A 25,307-nucleotide genomic window follows, 5' to 3' on the forward strand; every position below is an offset into this window, starting at 1 on the left:
ATTAGACACCTTTCTAACTAAATCCAGGCAAACTGCACAAGCCAGCATAGCTTTAAAATGAAAGGCTATTTGGCCAGTCCAGTCACCTGTGGCCAAGGTTGACTTTACGTGAAATTGTCTTTGTTTCTCTAATAAATAGGCTTTTCTATGCATACTAAATTTGAAGCAGATTTTAATATTATATATATTTGTATTTATGCAATTGTTTTCGTGTATTATCATGAAGGATTATTTTCTTATTCTAAAAAGGTTTCATTTACACAAAGCGTCTCAATAGGTACAGTTTAAAAGTAATAGTCCAATCATGGCAATCATTCAGCTGTGAATATGGGAGTGGGAGAAAACAAATATATGTGAAGGGATAATGGCCAAAAGGCCAAAGCCAGTCAAAGTTCTTTGGACACACACTGTGACCACAAATGGGAGGCTGTTGATGCATGTCATCGCGTGGTCCACATTTTAGGTGTGGCCTGAGTACTCTGTGACCATCAAATTTCCCCATTCACCTCTAAACAACACAATGAATAAAAACAGGTTTTCAAACTTAATCCCACCTAAAAGATACACAAACTCTCTTTCTTTATTGCTGCTTTTCAAAGATATTATAAGCGGATGAGCAAGTGTTCCTGCATTGTGACAGGGATCTGTTGCTGCGTGTTTTGCCAATATTTGTTATATTTCCATTTATTTAGACACTAATGGCTCTGTGTCCAGTCATTTTCGGTAGAGTGAATCTATACTATACATTGTATAGTCTCCAACTCGCGGCCCGAGGGTCAATTGTGGCCAAAGGTCCTATATTTTGTTGCCCTCTCCTTAAAGGGGAACTTCACTTTTTGGGGAATTTGGCCGATCACTCACAATCATTATGAAAAACATAACAGATAGATTTTTTTTTATGCATTCTAAATCCATCCATCCATTTTCTAACGCTTGTCCCGTATATTAAATACATTTGATCGAAAGTCCGCTTACAATGGAGCCTACGGGAGCCGTTCAATTTACACTATATAGCCCCTAAAAAAACATGTAAACACCTCCATTAGGGTTTTATATACATGATGTAAGTATATATGTAAAGTAGTAACAGACACATTTATAATAACTTTTAATATTTATGTATTTTGATCATTTTAAGCATACGCTGCACATTAATTTAAAAAACGCATCACGTTTGCTTTTTTTTCATCACTGATTTCTGCTCACTACAGACTTTATGAGAGCCAAAATACATAATTAAAACATCACTTACTGTGCAAGGTCTGCTGTCATTAGGATGCCAACTGCTAGGATGTTCATATATTCCCATTTAGATGACAAATGTCATATAATCCTCGCAAAGAAACGGGGTGGGGGGCGGTTGAGGAATAAGCGATTTTCGTGACGTTCTTGCCAGTTGCAGGTCCTAAATGACTGTGAAAGTGTCCCAGCTTGTCAGATTATATCCTAAGCCATCTACTTTTCAGGTGAGAGGCATTACTTATGATCTACAATAAACTTCCAAGGAGCAAGGACGCGAGAAAGCAGCACACCACTCGATGATGTGATCACATCGACGCTATAGTTTGTCTGCATTAGCGCTTATAATATTACTAATACTTGGTTAATATTCAAATCACGAAATGTAAATTGAGTATTATTGGCGCTTTTTGAATGGTTATCGCATTTTATGGACGGAATAGTGGAGCTCCCATTGGTTTCGCTGCAAGCAGACTTTTATTTACGTTTATTTAATATATAGAATGCATTAAAAAAAAATCCATCCGTGGTCATGTCTTTCATAATGATTGTGAGCGATAGGCCAAATTCCAAAACAAAGTGCAGTTCCCCTTTAAAGTGACTGTTTGCAACATTTACACAGATGCCGAGAGGGCGCCAACTTTCCAATGTATTTTACACAGTATATACTGTACTCTCACGGCTTATTCTACGTAATAACGTAATTACGTACACACGTAACACATGCACGTGCATTGGCTTTAGGTGTTAGCTAATATAAGCAATTTGGATATCTGGCGTTAGCTGTCATTGAATGTATATTCTATCGCAACAACAACATGACTGCAAATTGTTTGTTGCTTCTCTTGGACTGCTTTTGTATGTCAACAAGCACGTGCTTCTTACGTCACCGAGTGAGTGACAGCCGTAAACACCAATCATTTTATTTGGGCCGGTAAAAAAAAATTATTACATGGACTTTGAATTGTGAAAAATATGGACAATTGTTAAATAAATGTGTTCTGTTAAACCACTAATGGTAACATAAGCTAGCCATCGGCGTTCTTGTTATATGTTTTGCTTTAAAAAATGTTACTGCGAGGAAAATGCAAACAGCACCTTTAACTTCATTGTTCAGTGTAATTGCGGCCCACACACCCTCGGATGCTCATATTAAAATATCTTGAATCCCACTAAAAAGAACACAAAACAAATAATGGCGCAAACACACCAACTACAGCACAACAAACACAAATTGAGTAATATAAAGAGCAGCTTGCATGTCCCGGGCAACTCAACAGTATCAAAATATAAAAATGTTAATTTATAATGACCTAAAGGTGTCGTTTGCAACTTGCTCAGTTACATTTTTCAAATATAACAAGAACGTCATTGGCTAGCTTTTGTTACCATTCGTGGTTTAACAGAACACATTTGGTTTACAATTGTTTATATTTTTAATAATTACTACATTTATCTAATACAAACTTTTACTCGCCCGGATAAAATGATTGGTGTTTACGGTGGTCACTCACCCGTCTCGTCAAAACGTACTCGCTGAGCGCATGTGCACACATACAAAAGCAGTCCAAGAAAAGCAACAAAGAATTTGCAGTCATCTTGTTGTCATGATAAAATATACATTCAATGACAGCTAACGCTAACTATCCAAACTGCTATTATAAGCTAACAACATCCGAAGTTAAAGCACATGCACGAGTTACGTACGTGTGTAGTTAGGTCATGATGGAAAGTTAGCGCCCTCTAGGCATCTGTGTAAATGTTGCAAACAGCCCCTTTCAGTCATATGGTAGGCCTACCACAGCACAGGGTCGCTATAGATGCAGTTAGAAGTAGTGAACAAATTTAGTTATGTTGTTAAAAACGTGATTGTGGCAGTCCCCACTGCCGTGCGGGTTCTCAGGACCATTCCAGGGAAGACATTTTCGTGAGACGGGTTAGACTTCTTTATTTTTACAACAACAGAGTCTTTGGCTGCTTTCCAGCAGCTGCTTCTTACGTGAGCATCCGGTTGGTTTCCCTCCGTCCGCCGTCTGCTTTTCAGCAGCACGTCACCTTCGGTTGCCGTCTACTTTTCAGCGGCACGGCTACGTCGTGCCCGTGGTAGCCGAGGATGGTTTCCTCCCGTCTGCGTCTGCTTTTCAGCAGCACGTCCCCTTTGGCGTGGTCTTTTAGCAGCTGCCTTTTCTCCGTCTTCTTCCTCCTCTCGTCGCTCTCGGCCGCGCCCTTCAACTGCCGCGAGTGGATCAGCTGATCGTGACCAGGTGCGCGATCCCCGCACCTGGTCACAATTGCGGCGTCGCTCTCGGCGCGCACAGCCTCGCCGCTCTCTCGCCGGCATCTTGGAGCGGGCGCCGTCGGTCCGCCGGCCCCGCCTCCCCACAGTCCTCCATCGCCGGACGCAAGCCGGGCTTCCGCCCGGCTAAGCCTACTCCCCCCCCCCATTTGGAGGGAGCAGGAAGTGGAGACGGCCCGGTCCCCCTGTGGCCCCGGTCTTCTCCAGCTGTTCTTTCTTTCACTTCCACTTCTTCCCGCCTCTCGTGGTCCTTTCCGGTTGGGCGCCAAAATGTGGAAGACCCTTGCTTCCGGGTGGGTTCTTCGGACCATCCACGGACGACATCTTGCGCTAGGTTTAGACTTTCTTTATTTTTGCCAATAACACAAAGTCTGTTGCGGATTGCTTTTCCGCACTTGCCGTCTCCTGCTCGCTTCTCCGCCTGCTTTCCAGCAGCACGTCGTTCGCGTGCCCGTTGTCGTCTGTCTTTTGCTCTCCTCCTCTCTCGCGCTGCGTCAGCTTCCCTCTGGTTTTGTCTCCTTCCGTCTCCCCTTCCGGTCTCTGCTGCTCCCCTTTTCTTTTGCGAGAGGAGATTGGATGATCGTGCCCAGGTGCGCAGACGGCATCGCTCCCGGCGTGCCTGCCTCGCCGCTTGCTCACCGGCCACGCCTCCTCGCCGCCATCTTGGGCCGGGCCCCGGCGGGCCCTGCTTTGTTGCTCGCCCCGACTCTACTTCTAGCAGCCCCGAGGTAAATTGAGTTTGAGACCCCCGCTATACAAGCTGTACACGGACTACTCTAAAGTATATCCAAGGTTAATGTCTACAGTATAGTCCCCTAAGAACACACAATGTGATAAAACAAATAATACTGGCCTTGTGTCATCACTACCCTAACCTGAATACATCTCGATGAACTCTTAACAAATATTGCAAGTTAAGCGCTGTTGTAAAAATATTATTTTGGCTGAAAAAATCCCCCCTCCCCAACACAACATTTTGATAACTCCCCACCTTCACTTCCTGTGAGAGTTAAGGCCAAATGTCCCACAACCTTTGTACCTACAGGGTTTTAATGCACCATCCCCCAGCACAGACACAAACAGATAAATGGCATCAGGGCCCTCTGTGGCCTATGAACAATACCAAGAGACCCATACAAGTCAAAGGGTCAAGGTTTGGATGAAGGACTCAAAGCCCCCAAACAAACGTTTTGTCATTGAATTGGCTCTTTCTCTATAAATGACAAAAAAGCACAGTTGGTGTTAAACTTACCAACATCTCCTGTAAAATAACCTAATTAAGTGAAACTCTGTGTGGTTACTATCATCCTTGTGTCTTGCCGTTTTGGTGTTGAGACCCCTAAAGACTATGTAATTGGTTCGGGACAGGAGAGCCATTGTCTGGGGAACGCAGTGGCCCAAAGGCAGGTGCGCCCCAAGCTACACGAGTGCTCGGCCATTACTGACTGCCTGAGGCTAAAGTATGAAAATGATGGGATGGGGTTCATATGCCTGACTGGCTGTTAGTGGGTGGTTAATTTTCACCACTCCCCTGACTAAAGTTGCAGTACAGGCCGTGATATATGACCAGTCACATTTTTTGCAGCTAGTGGCAAAGAAAAAAACGACAATACTGTTTAGGGTATCCATCAACTTATAGCCCTGCAGTGATTATACAACTAATAGTGGCTAGGAGAACACATTATTTTTGCACATTTGCATTTTTAACCATAGTGTTTTCCATTAATTATTTTATTTGTGTTAGGCCGCCACATAAATTTCGACCGAAACAAATAGATTTGGCGCTACCTGTTCACGCCTGCTCATAAAGACATTATAAATGTGTAGTCATAACTCCGTAGAGTAGGACTGACAGAATTGACACAAGATAGTTTATTTATGGTTCTAAACCAGGGCTCCCCAAACTTTTTGACTCGGGTTGGGTTAAATATATATATATATATATATATATATATATATATATATATATATATATATATATATATATATATATATATATATATATATATATATATATATATATATATACATATATATATATATATATATATATATATATATATATATATATATATATATATATATATATATATAAATACATATACATGTATATATATATATATATATGAATACATATACATGTATAGATGTATATATATATATATATATATATACATATATATATATATATATATATATATATATATATATATATGTATGTATATATATATATATATATCTATATCTATATATATATATAGATATATATATATATATATATACATGTATATGGATTTATATATATATATATATATATATATATATATATATATATATATATATATATATATATATATATATATATATATATATATATATATGTGTGTATATATGTGTGTATATATATATATATATATATATATATATATATATATATATATATATATATATATATATATATATATATATATATATATATATATACAAACCCCGTTTCCATATGAGTTGGGAAATTTTGTTAGATGTAAATATAAACGGAATACAATGATTTGCAAATCATTTTCAACCCATATTCAGTTGAATATGCTACAAAGACAACATATTTGATGTTCAAACTGATAAACATTTTTGTAAATAATCATTAACTTTACAATTTGATGCCAGCAACACGTGACAAAGAAGTTGGGAAAGGTGGCAATAAATACTGATAAAGTTGAGGAATGCTCATCAAACACTTATTCGGAACATCCCACAGGTGAACAGGCAAATTGGGAACAGGTGGGTGCCATGATTGGGTATAAAAGTAGATTCCATGAAATGCTCAGTCATTCACAAACAAGGATGGGGCGAGGGTCACCACTTTGACAACAAATGCGTGAGCAAATTGTTGAACAGTTTAAGAAAAACCTTTCTCAACCAGCTATTGCAAGGAATTTAGGGATTTCACCATCTACGGTCTGTAATATCATCAAAGCGTACAGAGAATCTGGAGAAATCACTGCACGTAAGCAGCTAAGCCCGTGACCTTTGATCCCTCAGGCTGTACTGCATCAACAAACGACATCAGTGTGTAAAGGATATCACCACATGGGCTCAGGAACACTTCAGAAACCCACTGTCAGTAACTACAGTTGGTCGCTACATCTGTAAGTGCAAGTTAAAGGCCTGCTGAAACCCACTACTACCAACCACGCAGTCTGATAGTTTATATATCAATGATGAAATCTTAACATTGCAACACATGCCAATACGGCCGGGTTAACTTATAAAGTGCAATTTTAAAATTCCCGCCACACTTCCGGTTGAAAAACTCCTTTGGATAGGACGCCTAGCCGATGCTTGCCGCCAAACCCACGGATGAAGTCCTTTGTCACGCCGTTGATCGCTGGAATGCAGGTGAGCACGGCTGTTGATGGGAAGATGAGGGCTGGCTGGCGAAGGTAGAGCGCTAATGTTTTATCATAGTTCTGTGAGGTCCGGTTGCTAAGTTGCTAAATTAGCCTTAGCGTCGTTAGCAACAGCATTGTTAAGCCTTACCAGGCTGAGAATTTTTAACCGTGTAGTTACATGTACATGGTTTTATAGTATTGTTGGTCTTCTGTCTATCCTTCCAGTCAGGGGTTTATTTATTTTGTTTCTATCTTCATTTGAGAACGATGCTATCACGTTAGCTCAGTAGCTAAGTGTGTCACCGATGTATTGTCTTGGAGATAAAAGTGACTTTAAATGTCCATTTCGCGTGCTCGACTCTCATTTTCAAGAGGATATAGTATCCGAGGTGGTTTAAAATACAAATCCGTGATCCACAATAGAAAAAGGAGAGAGTGTGGAATCCAATGAGCCAGCTTGTACCTAAGTTACGGTCAGAGCGAAAAAAGATACGTCCATCACTGCCTCTCAAGTCATTCACTGTAACGTTCCTCATCTACGAATCTTTCATCCTCGCTCAAATTAATGGGGTAATCGTCACTTTCTCGGTCCGAATCTCTCTCGCTCCATTGTAAACAATGGGGAATTGTGCGGAATACTAGCTCCTGTGACGTCACGCTACTTCCGGTACAGGCAAGGCTTTTTTTTATCAGCGAGCAAAAGTTGCGAACTTTATCGTCGATTTTCTCTACTAAATCCTTTCAGCAAAAATATGGCAATATCGCGAAATGATCAAGTATGACACATAGAATGGATCTGCTATTCCCGTTTAAATAAAAAAAAATAATTTCAGTAGGCCTTTAAAACTCTCCTATGCAAGGCGAAAACCGTTTATCAACAACACCCAGAAACGCCGTCGGCTTCGCTGGGCCTGAGCTCTTCTAAGATGGACTGATACAAAGTGGAAAAGTGTTCTGTGGTCTGACGAGTCCACATTTCAAATTGTTTTTGGAAACTGTGGACGTTGTTTCCTCCGGACCAAAGAGGAAAAGAACCATCCGGATTGTTATAGGCGCAAAGTTGAAAAGCCAGCATCTGTGATGGTATGGGGGTGTATTAGTGCCCAAGTCATGGGTAACTTACACATCTGTGAAGGCGCCATTAATACATACAGGTTTTGGAGCAACATATGTTGCCATCCAAGCAACGTTACCATGGACGCCCCTGCTTATTTCAGCAAGACAATGCCAAGCCACGTGTTACATCAACGTGGCTTCATAGTAAAAGAGTGCGGGTACTAGACTGGACTGCCTGTAGTCCAGACCTGTCTCCCATTGAAAATGTGTGGTGCATTATGAAGCCTAAAATACCACAACGGAGACCCCCGGACTGTTGAACAACTTAAGCTGTCCATCAAGCAAGAATGGGAAAGAATTCCACCTGAGAAGCTTAAAAAATGTGTCTCCTCAGTTCCCAAACGTTTACTGAGTGTTGTTAAAAAGAAAGGCCATGTAACACAGTGGTGAACATGCCATTTCCCAACTACTTTGGCACGTGTTGCAGCCATGAAATTCTAAGTTCATTATTATTTGCAAAAAAAAAATAAAGTTTATGAGTTTGAACTTAAAATATCTTGTCTTTGTAGTTCATTCAATTGAATATGGGTTGGAAAGGGTTTGCAAATCATTGTATTCCGTTTATATTTACATCTAACACAATTTCCCAACTCATATGGAAACGGGTTTTGTAGTTATAGCTGAAGTGGACCATAAAGAATTACGCATCCCTCATGAGTTATCATTAACTATGGGGGCAGCTTTCCGAATGTGTTGGACAATGTGGACTTTTTATGTAAAATGAGGAACACTTTGTTTTTAGACGCTTTACATTCATCACTCCACATTCACACCTGGTGGTGGTAAGCTACATTTGTAGCCACAGCTGCCTTGGGTAGACTGATGGAAGCGTGGCTGCCAGTTTGCGCCTACGGCCCCTCCGACCACCACCAATCATTCATTCACCAGTGTGAATGGCACTGGGGGCAAGGGTGAGGTGTCCTACCCAAGGACACAACGGCAGTGATTTGGATGGCAAGAGGCGCGGAGCGAATGTGCAACCCTCAAGTTTCTGGCACGGCTGCTCTACCCACCACGCCATGCCGCCCCCTTTACTTGCTTAAACCCTCCTACCGGCAAGCCCCCTGCGATAGCATCTTCGCCATGTCAGCCATGTTTTGTTTTTTAGCGCTTTCAAATGGAGTCTACTGACAGATATAAGTTAGAACTATACGTTACTTTTTATTAGAAATGGCAACAGCGCAGGATTTTAGCATGCATGTGTACGAGCCAGTCTGCCCCACAACAAGAAGATAGAGAAAAATAAGGAGTGTGTTGACAACAACTTCCAATAACAACAATAACAACAACAACATCTGAATAATAATGATCGACTCGCGGCAAGATCTCTGGGTAACCCTCTAAAATATTAGGAGAAATAAACTGATGTAACTACAGGAAAATGTCTCATTTAAGTCTCAAATTTCAAACAGAACGTTTGGAGCAAGTTTGGAAAAAGGCAAGATTGTTTTATAAACATCTCCACCATGCCTCCATGGTTTGATTTAAAATGTTTGGGACTTATGGGGATCCCAAGTACACAAAAAAACAGTACCAACAGGTAATAAACATTGGTTTTGCAGAAGAGGACCCCTTTAAATTCCAGAAACTAAGTATACCAGAAACTTTAAATTCTTGAACTTTGGTGGAAAAGTGGCTATTTATGTTCATTCTTTCCTCTGGAAAACCAGTTTTCCCATGGTCAGAGATTGTGGCTCCAATATAACATGGCAATGTAAAGTGCCACTATGACGCAGACCACAATGTTTTTGACCAAACATACGCACTCATGTTTGAACTGATGTCACAAAAAATAAGCACTAGCAGAGTCCAAAAAAACCACCCAGTCCTTTGAAAAAGGAAATGTTCTTTATCTGCACCTATTTTAACTTTAGTTCAATACTCCTGCTGTAAAGTAACAATCCTAGAATAATTTCACCACACCTAGTGTGTGTGTGACAATCATTGGTACTTTAACTTTACTTTAACTGTTATGCTCTATAAAGAAACAACTGGCGACTACCCGCTGATTATTGTAAAGCAGGCTCTAAGCACAAGTTAAGCAAGCATAAAGAAACAGGAACTTTGACAAAAGCAACTTATGTTGTTGCAGATGTTCACAAGAGAAGTCATCCAAGTCATCATTTCACATGTCACATGTATCTGAGCCAGAGCCGCTATACTTTTCCTGTGTGTGCATGTCGCTGTTTGTGTGTCATGGCTGATTGCTCTTGACTTCATTAATCTCTGCAGTGTGGTTATGATTAGCTCTGCGAGGCATGCCAGAGGACATCTGACACGCTCACACAATCCCCGTTTGGTCTGGCCACCTCTTAGGTCTGCCTCTCGCACGATGCAACCAATGAGCTGGGAGCAAAGACGGAAAAACAATCTTGCGTGGGGGCAAGGGGACATGTATGTACAGTTCATCTTTTTGCCCTGTTTTTCTTTCGCTTTCTCCTCCCACATTTTCCATCCGAAATTAAACCATTCCGCTTTCAAAATGTTCGGCAGATTCAAGACACAAGGAATATCATTTTTGTATTTTCCAAAAATGACCCATATTTCCAGGCATTCAACATTGTCCCATTCGAAAGGAATGGAACATTTTTCAATGGATTAAAATCGTTCCACCATCAAAACATTCCACTTATTAAATTGTCATGGGTAAAACATTTTACCGATTTTTTTCTTTTTCTCCTGTCCAACCACTCAGGCAAAGTCTATTGTTGATGTAGATGCCCATATATGCTGTACAGATTTACTTTACAAAAGAGAAGTGTGGGATACTTCTCTTGATGCCCTATTTGTATTTGACTTTATTACATGGATTTATATTAATGTTTGGGCGCAGCCGGACCAGAGCAGGAAGGGATAGAAAGACGAAAAAAAGAAAGACAGTGGGGGAAAATGCGGGGACAAGAGGGGGATAAGACAAAGAGACAACAACAATAACAACTAGGGATGTCCGATAATATCGGACTGCCGATATTATCGGCCGATAAATGCTTTAAAATGTAATATCGGAAATTATCGGTATCGGTTTCAAAATTATCGGTATCGGTTTCAAAAAGTAAAATGTATGACTTTTTAAAACGCCGCTGTGTACACGGACGTAGGGAGAAGTACAGAGCGCCAATAAACCTTAAATGCACTTCCTTTGCGAGCCGGCCCAGTCACATAATATCTACGGCTTTTCACACACACAAGTGAATGCAATGCATACTTGGTCAACAGCCATACAGGTCACACTGAGGGTAGCGGTATAAACAACTTTAACACTGTTACAAATATGCGCCACACTGTGAACCCACATCAAACAAGAATGACAAACACATTTCGGGAGAACATTCGCACCGTAACACAACATAAACACAACAGAACAAATACCCAGAACCCCTTGCAGCACTAACTCTTCCGGGGCGCTACAATATACACCCCCCGCTACTCCCTGCCGACCCCCCCCCCCACCTCAACCCAGCCCACCTCAACCTCCTCATGCTCTCTCAGGGAGAGCATGTCCCAAATTCCAAGCTGCTGTTTTGAGGCATGTTAAAAAAAATAATGCACTTTGTGACTTCAATAATAAATATGGCAGTGCCATGTTGGCATTTTTTTCCATAACTTGAGTTGATTTATTTTGGAAAACCTTGTTACATTGTTTAATGCATCCGGCGGGGCGTCACAACAAAATTAGGCATAATAATGTGTTAATTCCACGACTGTATATATCGGTATCGGTTGGTATCGGAATCGGTGATTAAGAGTTGGACAATATCGGAATATCGGATATCGGCAAAAAAGCCATTATTGGACATCTCTAATAACAACAGCAACAACAACAACTACAAAAACATAACAACATCAGCAAATACGATATGTAAAAATATGATACGAAAAGTGATAGCAGAGAAGCAGTTAGTGAAGTAAATATCAATAACACAGAAATGACAATGAAAATTATCGCACTACAAATGGAGCAATAAAAATAACAATAGAAATAGCCCTATTGATAATGAATAATAATAATAATTATCTCTATTATCAACAATACAATTGTTTCAAATGCAACAATACATATATGTAATGATAACTTGAATTACAAAAGAAAGCATATAAATGGAGAGGAAGAAAGAGAAGCGAATTGTATTAACCTTGTAGATTGTTATAGTAATATTAGGTTAAGCTTTGTCAGTGTGCCGTATTTTACCCAGTTTCCCTTATGGGAACAACGTTAATATATGTTTGATGAAACGTGATTATATGCATGAGTGTATGTATGCATATGTCCCTGTATATGTACAGTATGTGTATATGTATTTCTGTACCGTAAATGTGCATGTGGATGTACTGTATGTACCGTGAGTGTGTATGAATGTACTGTATGTGTGTATGAAGGTGGGAGCGTATGTACTTATGTATGTAGGTAAGTACCAATGTGTGTGCGCATGTATGTATTAATGAATTTACGTATGTATTTATATATGTATGAATAATTGTGTATATGAGTATGTATGTGTATTTGTATGTACAATATATTTGTCTCCCAGTGTGTGTGGGAGCCAGAGAGCCCAACCCGAAAGCAGCACTTAAGAGTCATATAGTTTGTTACTATGACTTGTTAGCATGCTAATGCTAGCACACTAGCTTTTTAGCTAATTTTGTAGTCATACACCTGAGAGTCTAATATTTTGTAATTTCACATAGGCTAACTGTTTAAATGCTAACTATTAGCATGCTTGCTTTTTTGTGCATTTTATTTGACAGATAGACAGACACTAAAGGTGAGTTCCAGTTGCACTGGGAAGTCGGAATTTATGAGTTCTAAAATTTTAACTGGAACGCCCTGAGGTCGGAATTCTTACTCGGAAAGTTGGAGAGGCTTCTAAGATGCCCGCTTTAAATGTAAGCACTAATAGAAGCTTATGAAATATTGGCTATTTTCACTTCTATTTTTGTTGCACTAAATCAGCCTATACAAAGAAGCATTGTAGGACGGTTGTTCATGTGTTTTATATGTTCTACATCGCTAGCAATAGCATCTGTTTCTCGTCTTCATCCATTGTGTTTGAAGGTTGCAGAAGGAGAGCATATTTGTTCAGAAGTTTGTACTGTATGTGTTTGTATTCAGATAAGGAAAGCGCATGAAAAAGCTTTTGTTGATGTGGCAATCTTGAGTTCCGACCTCGTAACTCTGCTGTGATGTAATTCCCAGCTACGACTTTCAGCTTCCAAAGTTAATGGAACGAACCATAACAGTCATATTATGTTACTTGGCAAAGTTGACTATCTGCTTAGCGTGCTAAATGTTAGCATTTGAATTTGGTTTCTGCTTTTCGGCAATTATACGCAATTTCTACTGAAATATCCCACAGCACATCAACTGTCAAAGAAAAAACCTTTCAATTTGTGTCATTTGATGCAATATGCAGCAAGTGACCAACAAATGTATTTCTGCTCAAAGTATAACACATGATAATACATCATAGCATACAGAAAAGAATGATGATGCAAAAGTAGTCAAATTAAAAAGACAAATCAGAAACTATAAAGTGCAAATCAGCATTATCACAAATTCAGGGTCAAATACAGTAAAGAGAAGTGATAAAAGCATCAGTGGTGAATAATATAGAGGAAAAAAAATTGTAATGGTTGCTTATACACAAAATTGAGTCAACAAAAACAACTAAAATGTGCCCTTCACTAACGGGATAAATGAGACAAGCAAACAAAGAAAAAACTATTTGAACAACTTTTCCTTGGGGTAACTGCTTTCCGCTTCCATTTGCTTTTACTTTGTGACAAACTCAAATGCAGTGCTTGCAAACCTTACAAAAACAAATGTTCCTATATAGAACTCTCTAATAGACATTAGTACAGTTGAATTTAGCCATTCGGCTTATTTGGTTTGAGAGTTATCCTTGAAACATAAAAAATCGATTCTAAGCACAATGCTGTCATATAAAGTTAAAGTACCACTGACAGTCACACACACACACTAGGTGTGGTGAAATTACTCTCTGCATTTGACCCATCCCCTTGTTCCACCCCCTGGGAGGAGAGGGGAGCAGTCAGCAGCAGCGGTGGCCGCACTCGGGAATCATTTTGGTGATTTAACCCCCAATTCCAACCCTTGATGCTGAGTGCCAAGCAGGGAGGTAATGGGTCCCATTTTTATAGTATTTGGTATGACTTGGCTGGGGTTTGAATTCACGACCTACCGATCTCAGGGCGGACACTCTACTGCCACTGATTAGGGTTTTTTATTTTATTATTTATATTTATATTTTTATATTTATATATTATATTTATTTGTATTTTATTTTATTGTGACAAACTCAAATGCAGTGCTTGCAAACTTTACAAAAAAAAACACATTTTCCATGTAGAACTCACTAATATACATTAGTACAATTAAAGTGAGCCATCACTCAACAAAACTCATTAAAATCATATTCAATCCCTTTTTCTAATATTTACAGAATACACAAGATACTGCTAAACAGTAGGTGCAGTGAAGACTCACTGAATTTCTTAAAAAATTAACTTAAATGAACTAAACTGCCTTAAAAAAAATGGAATGAGAAATTTACCTTCAATATTTTTTTCAAAAATCAATTAAATGGATTTTTTCAAATTATTGCCTTGAAACACACACACACACACACACACCACACACACACACACACACACACACACACACACACACACACACACACACACACACACACACACACACACACACACACACACAAACACACACACACACACACACACACACAGAGACACACACACACACATACACAAACACACCGCGTCGCCATGCAAAACTATTAGTATGGTTGCGCGTCGACACAAGACAGTAGGCTGACAAACGGTGGAAAGGATGAATAAGAGGAATAATGATGGACAATAATGCCACATGTGTACTGTAGTAGCCAGTGTGTAAGAGAGCATGTGTGCCGATGAATCTCTCATGGTGACAGCGGGGCCGGCAGCAGTGAATGTCCTTCTGGGTGGGACACACACACGCGCACGCAGACACACACATACACGGAGTCACACATACACAGATGGAAACAACCACACTAATGGATCACCCCTGTCTGCACACAATCCGCCACAAATAATGATGAACCACCCCTGCATTAAACTATTTTACACAATGCTCAATTCATTACTTTGCTCCCCAGGCCCCCTTTTTTCTGTGCATATAGGTGAACTAATACAGGTAATGCTATTTCTCCTCTGCCAGCACAATCAGTTTTTATCCATTAATAAGATATTACGATGGGAAATGAGGAGAAGTGTGAGGATAAGGATGGAGAGGGGGTGAAAAAAAGATTGGTTTAAAAAGCAACAGAAGGTCCTTTTCGGCCTTTGGTGAGCTTTCGGTTTGTAGGAATGCTGCATTTTCTTAGGATTTAGGACTGAAATTAGAGATTGGAATCAGTTTTGGGGGGTGAATGTGTGAATATAATTGGTTGAAACATTATTACATAAATTAAGATACTATATTAGGGGTCTCCAACCAGTAGCTTGTAAGCTCACCAGCTGATTTTTAGTAGCTTACCAAAGGGTAAAAAACATTTGCTTAAACTCAAAAGTATTTTTGCAACTGTTCAATTCAGACATGATACCTCTATTTAATGAAAAAATACAACACAATAGCACAAAGACAATGACTGAGATCTGCTTCCTACTTAAAGTACAATTAAAATGTTGCCAGTCATATAGATAAGACACTATCGCAAAATGTATCTATTTTGTCAAAGTAGATCTAATAGTTATACAAAAACAGAACTAGAAAGAAATGCATATTGAAATACAAGATGCAGGTGAACAACATTTTTTGTTGTTGATATTAATATGTGGATACCAAATTGTAATGTTCTGGTAAAACAATCACATTCTTTATATTTGGGTTGAAATAAGCTATGAAAATAAATATTACAAAAATGCGTAGCCCCTTAGCTTTTGTCATCTTGTAAAAGTAACTCAGAAGAAAAAAGGCTGACGACCCATGTACTATATAAACTTATTTTTTGGGGAAGTGATTTTATTTTGTTGAACTTAAAGGCCTACTGAAATGAATTTTTTTTATTTAAACGGGGATAGCAGATCTATTCTATGTGTCATACTTGATCATTTCGCGATATTGCCATATTTTTGCTGAAAGGATTTAGTATAGAACAACGACGATAAAGATTGCAACTTTTGGTATCTGATAAAAAAAAGGCTTGCCCCTACCGGAAGTAGCGTGACGTAGTCAGTTGAACATATACGCAAAGTTCCCTATTGTTTACAATGATGGCCGCATGAAGTGAGAGAGATTCGGACCGAGAAAGCGACAATTTCCCCATTAATTTGAGCGAGGATGAAAGATTTGTGGATGAGTAAAGTGCAAGTGAAGGACTAGTGGGGAGTTGAAGCTATTCAGATAGGGAAGATGCTGTGAGAGCCGGGGGTGACCTGATATTCAGCTGGGAATGACTACAACAGTAAATAAACACAAGACATATATATACTCTATTAGCCACAACACAACCAGGCTTATATTTAATATGCCACAAATTAATCCTGCATAAAAACACCTGCGTGTTTGTTATGCTAGCTCCTAGCTCCTCTGCTAGCTCCTAGCTCCATAGAACACGCCAATACAATTCAAACACCTGATCAACACACACAATCACTCAGCCCAAAAGACCGTTTACCTAACCCAAGGTTCATAAAGCTTATATATTTTTAAAAAGTTACGTACGTGACGCGCACATACGGTCAAGTTATCGAATGTTTAGCAGCCAAGGCTGCATACTCACGGTACCTGATATTCAGCTGGGAATGACTACAACAGTAAATAAACACAAGACATATATATACTCTATTAGCCACAACACAACCAGGCTTATATTTAATATGCCACAAATTAATCCTGCATAATAACACCTGCGTGTTTGTTATGCTAGCTCCTAGCTCCTCTGCTAGCTCCTAGCTCCATAGAACACGCCAATATAATTCAAACACCTGATCAACACACACAATCACTCAGCCCAAAAGACCGTTCACCTAACCCAAGGTTCATAAAGCTTATATATTTTTAAAAAGTTACGTACGTGACGCGCACTTACGGTACGGTACGTGTTATGCTAGCTCCTAGCTCCTCTGCTAGCTCCTAGCTCCATAGAACACGCCAATACAATTCAAACACATGATCAACACACACAATCACTCAGCCCAAAAGACCGTTCACCTAACCCAAGGTTCATAAAGCTTATATATTTTAAAAAAGTTACGTACATACGCAAAAAAAAGCCAAAGCTGCATACTCACAGTAGCACGTCTGCGTCTTTGTCATCCAAATCAAAGTAATCCTGGTAAGAGTCTGTGTTGTCCCAGTTCTCTACAGGCGTCTGTGTATCCAAATCAAAAGTCCTCCTGGTTAGAGTCTCTGTTATCCGAGTTCTTCCATCTTGACTGCATCTTTCGGGAATGTAAACAAAGAAGCGCCGGCTGTGTACTGTTGTGGCTGACTACGTTCGAAAAATACGTCCATTTCGCACCGACAACTTTCTTCTTTGCTTGCTTGGCTTCCTTCTCCATAATGCAATGAACATGATTGAAACAGATTCACGAACACAGATGTCCAGAATACTGTGGAATTATGAAATGAAAACAGAGCTTTTTCATATTGGCTTCAATGTGGAAGGCATACCCGTGTTCGTCGGGCTACGTCACGCGCATACGTCATCCTCAGAGGCGTTTCGAACCGGAAGTTTAGCGGCAAATTTAAAATGTCACTTTATAAGTTAACCCGGCCGTATTGGCATGTGTTATAATGTTAAGATTTCATCATTGATATATAAACTATCAGACTGCGTGGTCGGTAGTAGTGGGTTTCAGTAGGCCTTTAAATTTAGTTTTCTGTTGCCACATCTGAAAGGTTTGTCACAAAACAAAATTATATTGATTAGCTGAGACGTGTGTGATTAAAAGTACTTTTATTTTTTTTAACCTATAGTATTGTTTTTTGAGGGAGACAAGGATTTTATCTTGTGTGTACCTTTAGTTAAGGTATCTGTTACAATGCCTCAAAAGGCATGTCACATATGCCTGGGCCAATAGTCAATAAATCAAATAATTGAACAATAAATTAAAATGAACTCGATAACTTTGGAATCAATAAATTGTCATGTCCGTGTGTTTGTTTTCTTTGTCTCTCGCTTCCAACAGAGTACAAAAGGGTTCACTCTGTGCATCGCAAAAATAAATGAACAGAGTCAATTCTCTTGTCAGTCGCTAGTCGAGACTCGCGAGTGAAAAGCACCGCAAGGTAACAAACATTAAGAGGAAAAACGATGATTGCGAAACCAAATGTCCAGGAAATATTTCAACTTTAAACACATGAGAAAGATTAGCCCATCACCAGGGACGAACGAGCCAGTATGCTAAGTTTGTTGGAAAGTAATGGCAACATAAAAAGAAGACAAAACAAACCACCTGACCCAGTTTATGGATAAAAATTGCACTTCAAATGTTCAATATTTATTGAAGTGCACTTTTTGCTAACAGAGATTGAGAGTCCATTTAGTTTTTTATGTGAGTTTACTTATTAAAGATGTCATTGACCTTCCAATTACATTGGTAAAAAACGTTACATGCATAATTCGTATTACACATATTATAAAGACACCCATGCTTAATTTGGTCTCAAAATAATGCTGACAATAATATTGTTTATCAATAATTTGTGGGACAATAAATGGACCAGCAACATTTGATATCGGCCCAGGCCTCGCCACATGGCTAAAGGATATTGCAATAGCTCATCAGACTCGCATGATTAAAAACACCCTTTATTTTGAGCTGAAATGCATTTTCCATCCTCCCTTTGCTAAGCACAGGAGAGAGGAGAAGAAAGAGTCATTATGGATTTCAATTAAGTGATCCCTGGGCAGAGAGGGATGCGTCAGAGAGGGGGGATTAATGTGCTGCGGACAGATGTTTAATAATAATGGCCGAAATGGCCCTGCCGAGAAACACACATCCACCCTACTGTGGCACGCGCACGTATAATCACTCATACTCCACCACACACACAATAATGATTCACGCGCAGTGGGGGAACGGAGTGTGACAGTCTTACTCACACATATACTCATCCATAGACAGGAGGAGTGTGTGGCTTTATGACCAGTGCTGGCCACAGTGCATATGGCGCTCATTTAGGAACAATGGGCATGGAGAATGACTGCTTGGATGAGCTTCCTGACTGCGAGAGGTGACTGGAGGCGTGTTAAATGACATGCCCCGTATGGAGAGATGGAGCACGCGGCAGACAGAGCAAAGAGGATGCTGGGTAATTACTGACTCACTTTGGGGGAAACAAAACATTGTCTTTTCAGTGATCATGATAGGGCGAATAAAGCAGGCAGACAGTCTGATGTCAGGAAGGATGAGTGGAGGAACTTGATGGACGAGTGCAATAGAAGGAAAAGAAGACAGTCTGTCGGAACCTAGAAGTGGGTCATTAGACGGTGTGTAAACAGAGCATCTTTCCATGAAGTGCTTTCACTCTCCTTTTTTTGAATCACCCTCTCACCTGGTGACACCTAATCAGAGCAGACAGGACAAATGGCTTCCTGCCGTCATCACAGCCTTGTCAGAAAACGACACTTCGCATTCGGTGTCCGTGCTGTCTTGTCACAACAACGTACCTCCAGTAATTACCAGGGCGGCCGTCCTCCAGCCAAACCCCGTGGATGGATGGGATGAAGTGCCACGGGTTCGCCCTGCAGTCATAACTCTGCGTAGGACGTCTGCCTTCTGCTCCTCGCAACCGCTGTGGCCCTCGGACAGCAAATTAGCCTGGGAGGGAAAAACAGAGGCAAGAGAAAATGGCACTCAAGTATGAAGACACACACTCATCGAATTGCAAGATTTGTGGGTTTGCCTGCCTGCTCAGGAATAATCTATAATAGCTTGGCTAGACAGATAGCTTTGCGATCATTTCGACAGGTAAATATGGCTGAAGAGGAGGAGTGGCAGGCAAAATGAGGGAGGAATTGCAGAAAGAAATAAACTGATAACTGCATGATGAAGAGGAAAGATGAAGATAATGTCAGGAAAGAGGCAAAATGGATGATGGAATGGAATGGAAGAGTTGTGTCACTGGCAGATCAATACACAGATGCACAATCTGCATCCACAGAAGAGGAATTTTTTTCATCTGATTTTTTTTCTTCAAACTATTCCTGTTTTCTTGCTTTAGTTTTATCAAATGCAAGGATTCATGTCGAGCAAAACAATTACAACAATAATTACAACTCTAGTGGTTTCAGTGAAATATCACAGATGCAAAATCATTTTTAAAATGTGTAAAATTGTATAAAAAGAACACACGTGTTACACGGTTCTTTACGCATACTGTACATGTGAATGTGTTCATGTATATAAATACATTTTAAACATAACCACAGTTTTTCTAGTACCACTCAAACTTTTAGAGTCAACATTGCAACTTTTCATTGTTACATTAAAGTATACTCTTTGATTCCACTTGTTATGTTTTATTTTCAATAGTATTTTTAGAATGTGCAAATGTATATATTTTTAATGATTACTATTTTTTTTTTTTCAACGCTTACATCTCTAGATCCACTTCAGATCAATCTGTCGAAATTGAATTTTTTTTATGTTTTATGCCCATTTTGCTAAATACATTTTGGAATATTTGATATGTAATAATTGTAGCCTTTTATAGGTCAATAATTCATAACAACAATGATTTTGATTCAGTAATAATATAAATCATAAAAGTGTTAAAAATAAGTCATATATTTTAACGCTTAAATCTCAAGATCAACTTCGGATCTGTCCGTCGATTTTAAGTTTGTTTTTTTTATATTCATTTGTTTTATGCACTTTTTGTCATAGAAAACTTAGTTGTTTTTTACATTGCAAAGACAAAATAAACACACAAAATATGTAATAATTTACCCAAAAAATTTTTCAAAGTGGAATGTTTGACGTGAAGTAATTGGAGCCTTGGATAAGTTAATCATTCATAACAACATTGATTTTCAATAGTATTTTTAGAATGTGCATATGTATATATTTTTTATTATTATTGTTTATTTTTTTCAACACTTAAATTTCTAGATCAACTTCAGATCAATCTGTCGAAATTGTATGCCCATTTTGCTGAATACATTTTGGAATATTTGATGTGTGATAATTGTAGCCTTATTATATAGGTAAATAATTCATAACAACAATGATTTTGATTCTGTAATAATATAAATCAACACAAGAATTCTCAGCGATCCAAAAGGGTCATACTCATAAAAGTGTTAAAAATAAGTAATACATTTTGTTTTACTTTTAACGCTTGAATCTCAAGATCAGCTTCAGATTTGTCCGTCGATTTTAAGGTGTGTTTTTTTTTTTTTTTATATTTATTTGTTTTATACACTTTTTGTCATAGAAAATACAGTTGGTTTTTTTACATTGCAAAGACAAACTAAACACACAGCATATGTAATAATTTACCCAAAAAACACTTCAAAGTGGAATATTTGATGTAAAGTAATTGGAGCCTTGGATACGTTAATAATTCATAACAACATTGATTTTGATTTATTATTATTTTTTTGAGCAATGCCAGTTTTAAAGAAAAAAAAAGATGCCAGCTGCAAGCGTTGTGTTATTAAAATCAACATCACAGGCAAATCATATTGTTGATGTAGATGCCCTCATCGGCTGTACAAATGCACTTTACAAAAGAGAAGTGTGGAATACTTCTCTTGTTGCCTTATCTGCATTTGACTTTATTAAAGGCCTACTGAAATGAAATTTTCTTATTTAAACGGGGATAGCAGGTCCATTCTATGTGTTATACTTGATCATTCCGCGATATTGCCATATTTTTGCTGAAAGGATTTAGTAGAGAACATCGACGATAAAGTTCACAACTTTTGGTCGTTGATAAAAAAGCCTTGCCTGTACCGGAAGTAGCGTGACGTCACAGGTTGAAGAGCTCCTCACATCTGCACATTGTTTACACCAGCAGCGAGAGCGATTCGGACCAAGAAAGCGACGATTACCCCATTAATTTGAGCGAGGATGAAAGATTTGTGGATGAGGAAAGTGAGAGTGAAGGATTAGAGTGCAGTGCAGGACGCCAGGGTGTATCTTTTTTCGCTCTGACCGTAACTTAGGTACAAGGGCTCATTGGATTCCACACTTTCTCCTTTTTCTATTGTGGATCACGGATTTGTATTTTAAACCACCTCGGATACTATATCCTCTTGAAGATGAGAGTCGAGAACGCGAAATGGACATTCACAGTGACTTTTATCTCCACGACAATACATCGGTGAAGCACTTTAGCTTTGGGGCTAACGTGATAGCATCGTGCTTAACTGCGGATAGAAAAAGAAGAATCATGCCCCTGACTGGAAGGATAGACAGAAGATCAACAATACTACTATTACTTCTACTATCAGGAGACACCGAACCAAACCCTGGACCTGTAACCACACGGTTAATGCTGTCCAGCCTTGCGAAGCCTAGCAATGCTGTTGCTAACGACGCCATTGAAGCTAACTTAGCTACGGGACCTCAACAGAGCTATGCTAAAAACATTAGCTCTCCACCTACGCCAGCCCTCATCTGCTCATCACGACCCGTGCTCACCTGCGTTCCAGCGATCGACGGCGCGACGAAGGACTTCACCCGATCATCGGTGCGGTCGGCGGCTAGCGTCGGATAGCGCGTCTGCTATCCAACTCAAAGTCCTCCTGGTTGTGTTGCTGTAGCCAGCCGCTAATATACCGATCCCACCTACAGCTTTCTTCTTTGCAGTCTCCATTGTCCATTAAACAAATTGCAAAAGATTCACCAACACAGATGTCCAGAATACTGTGGAATTTTTCGATGAAAACAGACGCTGTTTGTATTGGGACACAATGGTGTCCCAATACTTCCGTTCAATCCGTAGTGTCACGCGCAAACGTCATCATACCGAGACGTTTTCAGCCGGATATTTCCCGGAAAATTTAAAATTGCACTTTATAAGTTAACCCGGCCGTATTGGCATGTGTTGCAATGTTAAGATTTCATCATTGATATATAAACTATCAGACTGCGTGGTCGGTAGTAGTGGGTTTCAGTAGGCCTTTAAATGGATTTATATCATTATTTGGTGCAGCCGGGCCGGAGCAAGAGGGGATAGAAAGAGAAAAAAAGAAGACAGAGGGGGAAATTGTGGGGACAAGAGGGGTATAAGACAGAGAGACGACAACAACAACAACAACAGCAAACACAACGATAACAACAACAACAACAACAACAGAACAATATCAGCAAATATGATATGTACACATTTGATAGTAAAAGTGATATCAAATAAGCAGTTAGTGAAATAAATAATACAGAAATGACAATGAACATTATTACACTATAAATGGAGCAATACATATGTCAATAGAAGTAGCACTATTGATAATGAATAATAACAATAATTACCTCTATTATCAACAATACAATTGTTCAAATGCAACAATACATATATGTAATGGTAACTTGATATACAAAAGAAAGCAGATAAATGGAGGGGAAGAAAGAGAAGCCAACTATATTAACCTTGTAGATTGTTATAGTAACAATAGGTTAAGCTTTGTCAGTGTGCCATGTGTTACCCAGTTTACTGTGGGCCAACGTTAATATGTTTGCTGAAACGTGATTATATGCATGAGTGTATGTACGTATATGTACAGTATGTGTACATTAAGTTAAGTTAAAGTAAAGTACCAATGATTGTCACACACACACTCGGTGTGGTGAAATGTGTCCTCTGCATTTGACCCATCCCCTTGTCCACCCCCTGGGATGTGAGGGGAGCAGTGAGCAGCAGCAGTGGCTGTGCCCGGGAATCATTGTATGCTAAGAAGCTGGACAGGACAAAAAAATAAAATAAAAATCAACATTACAACTTTTCACTGTCACAATTCAACTGTATGCTCTTTGATTCCACTTTTTTATGTTTTATTTTTAATAAGTATTTTTAGAATGTTCAGTGGGTCGATAAAATAATGACCTGAAGGCCTTGGCTCCTGGGCCACACTTTGGACACCACGGGTCTAATATGTACTTTATGAAAGTATATTGACATTGAAGACATGAAACTAAATATAAGACAAACATTGGTAATTAGACACTTTTGCCGTGAAACATTAAGGTTGGACTCACCGCATATTCAGTAGATGCTGACGCGAGCCTTCATGAACGTCCATTACTTTGAAACACAACATCAGCAAATAACGTGCGTAGCTACTGCTAATTGACGTAATTTGACGGTAAACTTTATGCAGACCACAAATAGTATAACTCATGTCGGTGCTTTTGAATATTGTTTGAGGAAACATGAAGAAAACACACACAAAAAACTCCATCTTCAACCTTTACCGGAAGTAACTTTCAACCGGATCGGATCTTCTTTGTTGATTGACAGCTTGGTTTCCCTGGCAACAGTAAAACGCAGCCCAGTGCAGGAGGGTGGCCATGGCGGAGCTCCTGAAGATTAGGTGTAAGATTGAAGAGTTCCGAAAACAACAGTTCTACAAAGAGAGGTATCGGTAACGATTATTTTTTCTTTCTGAAGGCTTTCTAGTTAGCTACACGTTATTCGGGTGTTAAATACGCTAAAACTAAGATTTAGGCTAAACACGCATAGTAAACTCTAGCTAAGTTACCTTAACAATTTCACTTACGGTTTTTTGTGTATACCTATATGAATAATACACGTAATTATATATTTACATTTAGCCACCTTAAAGTTGATTGTACCGTAATTTTGATTAGTTTGCATTAAGAGTGCACTTCCGGGTTGTGCAGCGACAGTTTATGTTGGTTAGTTGGTTGAAGTATATTTCTAACATGTATACAATTTCAGTATGATACATAACACATTTTCATTTTTTCTGTACAACATTTCCGAAAAGGAGTAGGAAAATGCAGAGTTTATTTAATCCTACTCCTTTTCTATCTCAGAGCAATTCCGGTATTAACACATGTTCACTTTCTGTTCTTCATTGGTACACATCAATTAATTATGAATACAACAGTTTTTTACATAACTAGTTAGTTAGGCTTCACATAATGATATGAATATTATATATTTTTAATACCGTTCAATATGTTTGTCATAATTCTACCTCGTACTTGTAAATGTGAACAGTTTCTTAAAGTGAATCAAATTAGTGCTTTTTATTTATTTATTTGCGTAATCC

The 25,307-nt window shown here is 39.0% G+C and overlaps 1 protein-coding gene across 2 annotated transcripts in view; it reads left to right on the forward strand.

The window, feature by feature from the left end:
• Positions 1-24,523: 24,523 nt before the first annotated feature.
• Positions 24,524-25,307, forward strand: part of spata17 (spermatogenesis associated 17) — a 75,355-nt gene continuing 74,571 nt past the window's right edge. Inside the window, exon 1 of one of the 2 annotated variants that reach the window (XM_062025799.1) lies at positions 24,524-24,647. In XM_062025799.1, coding sequence (XP_061881783.1) covers positions 24,580-24,647 — 68 coding nt within the window. In that variant the 5' untranslated portion in view covers positions 24,524-24,579. The remainder of the gene's footprint in view (positions 24,648-25,307) is intronic. The other variant, XM_062025809.1, reaches the window with a different exon arrangement.

Source organism: Entelurus aequoreus, linkage group LG02 (assembly GCF_033978785.1).
Source record: "Entelurus aequoreus isolate RoL-2023_Sb linkage group LG02, RoL_Eaeq_v1.1, whole genome shotgun sequence".
Taxonomy (NCBI): Eukaryota; Metazoa; Chordata; class Actinopteri; order Syngnathiformes; family Syngnathidae; genus Entelurus; species Entelurus aequoreus.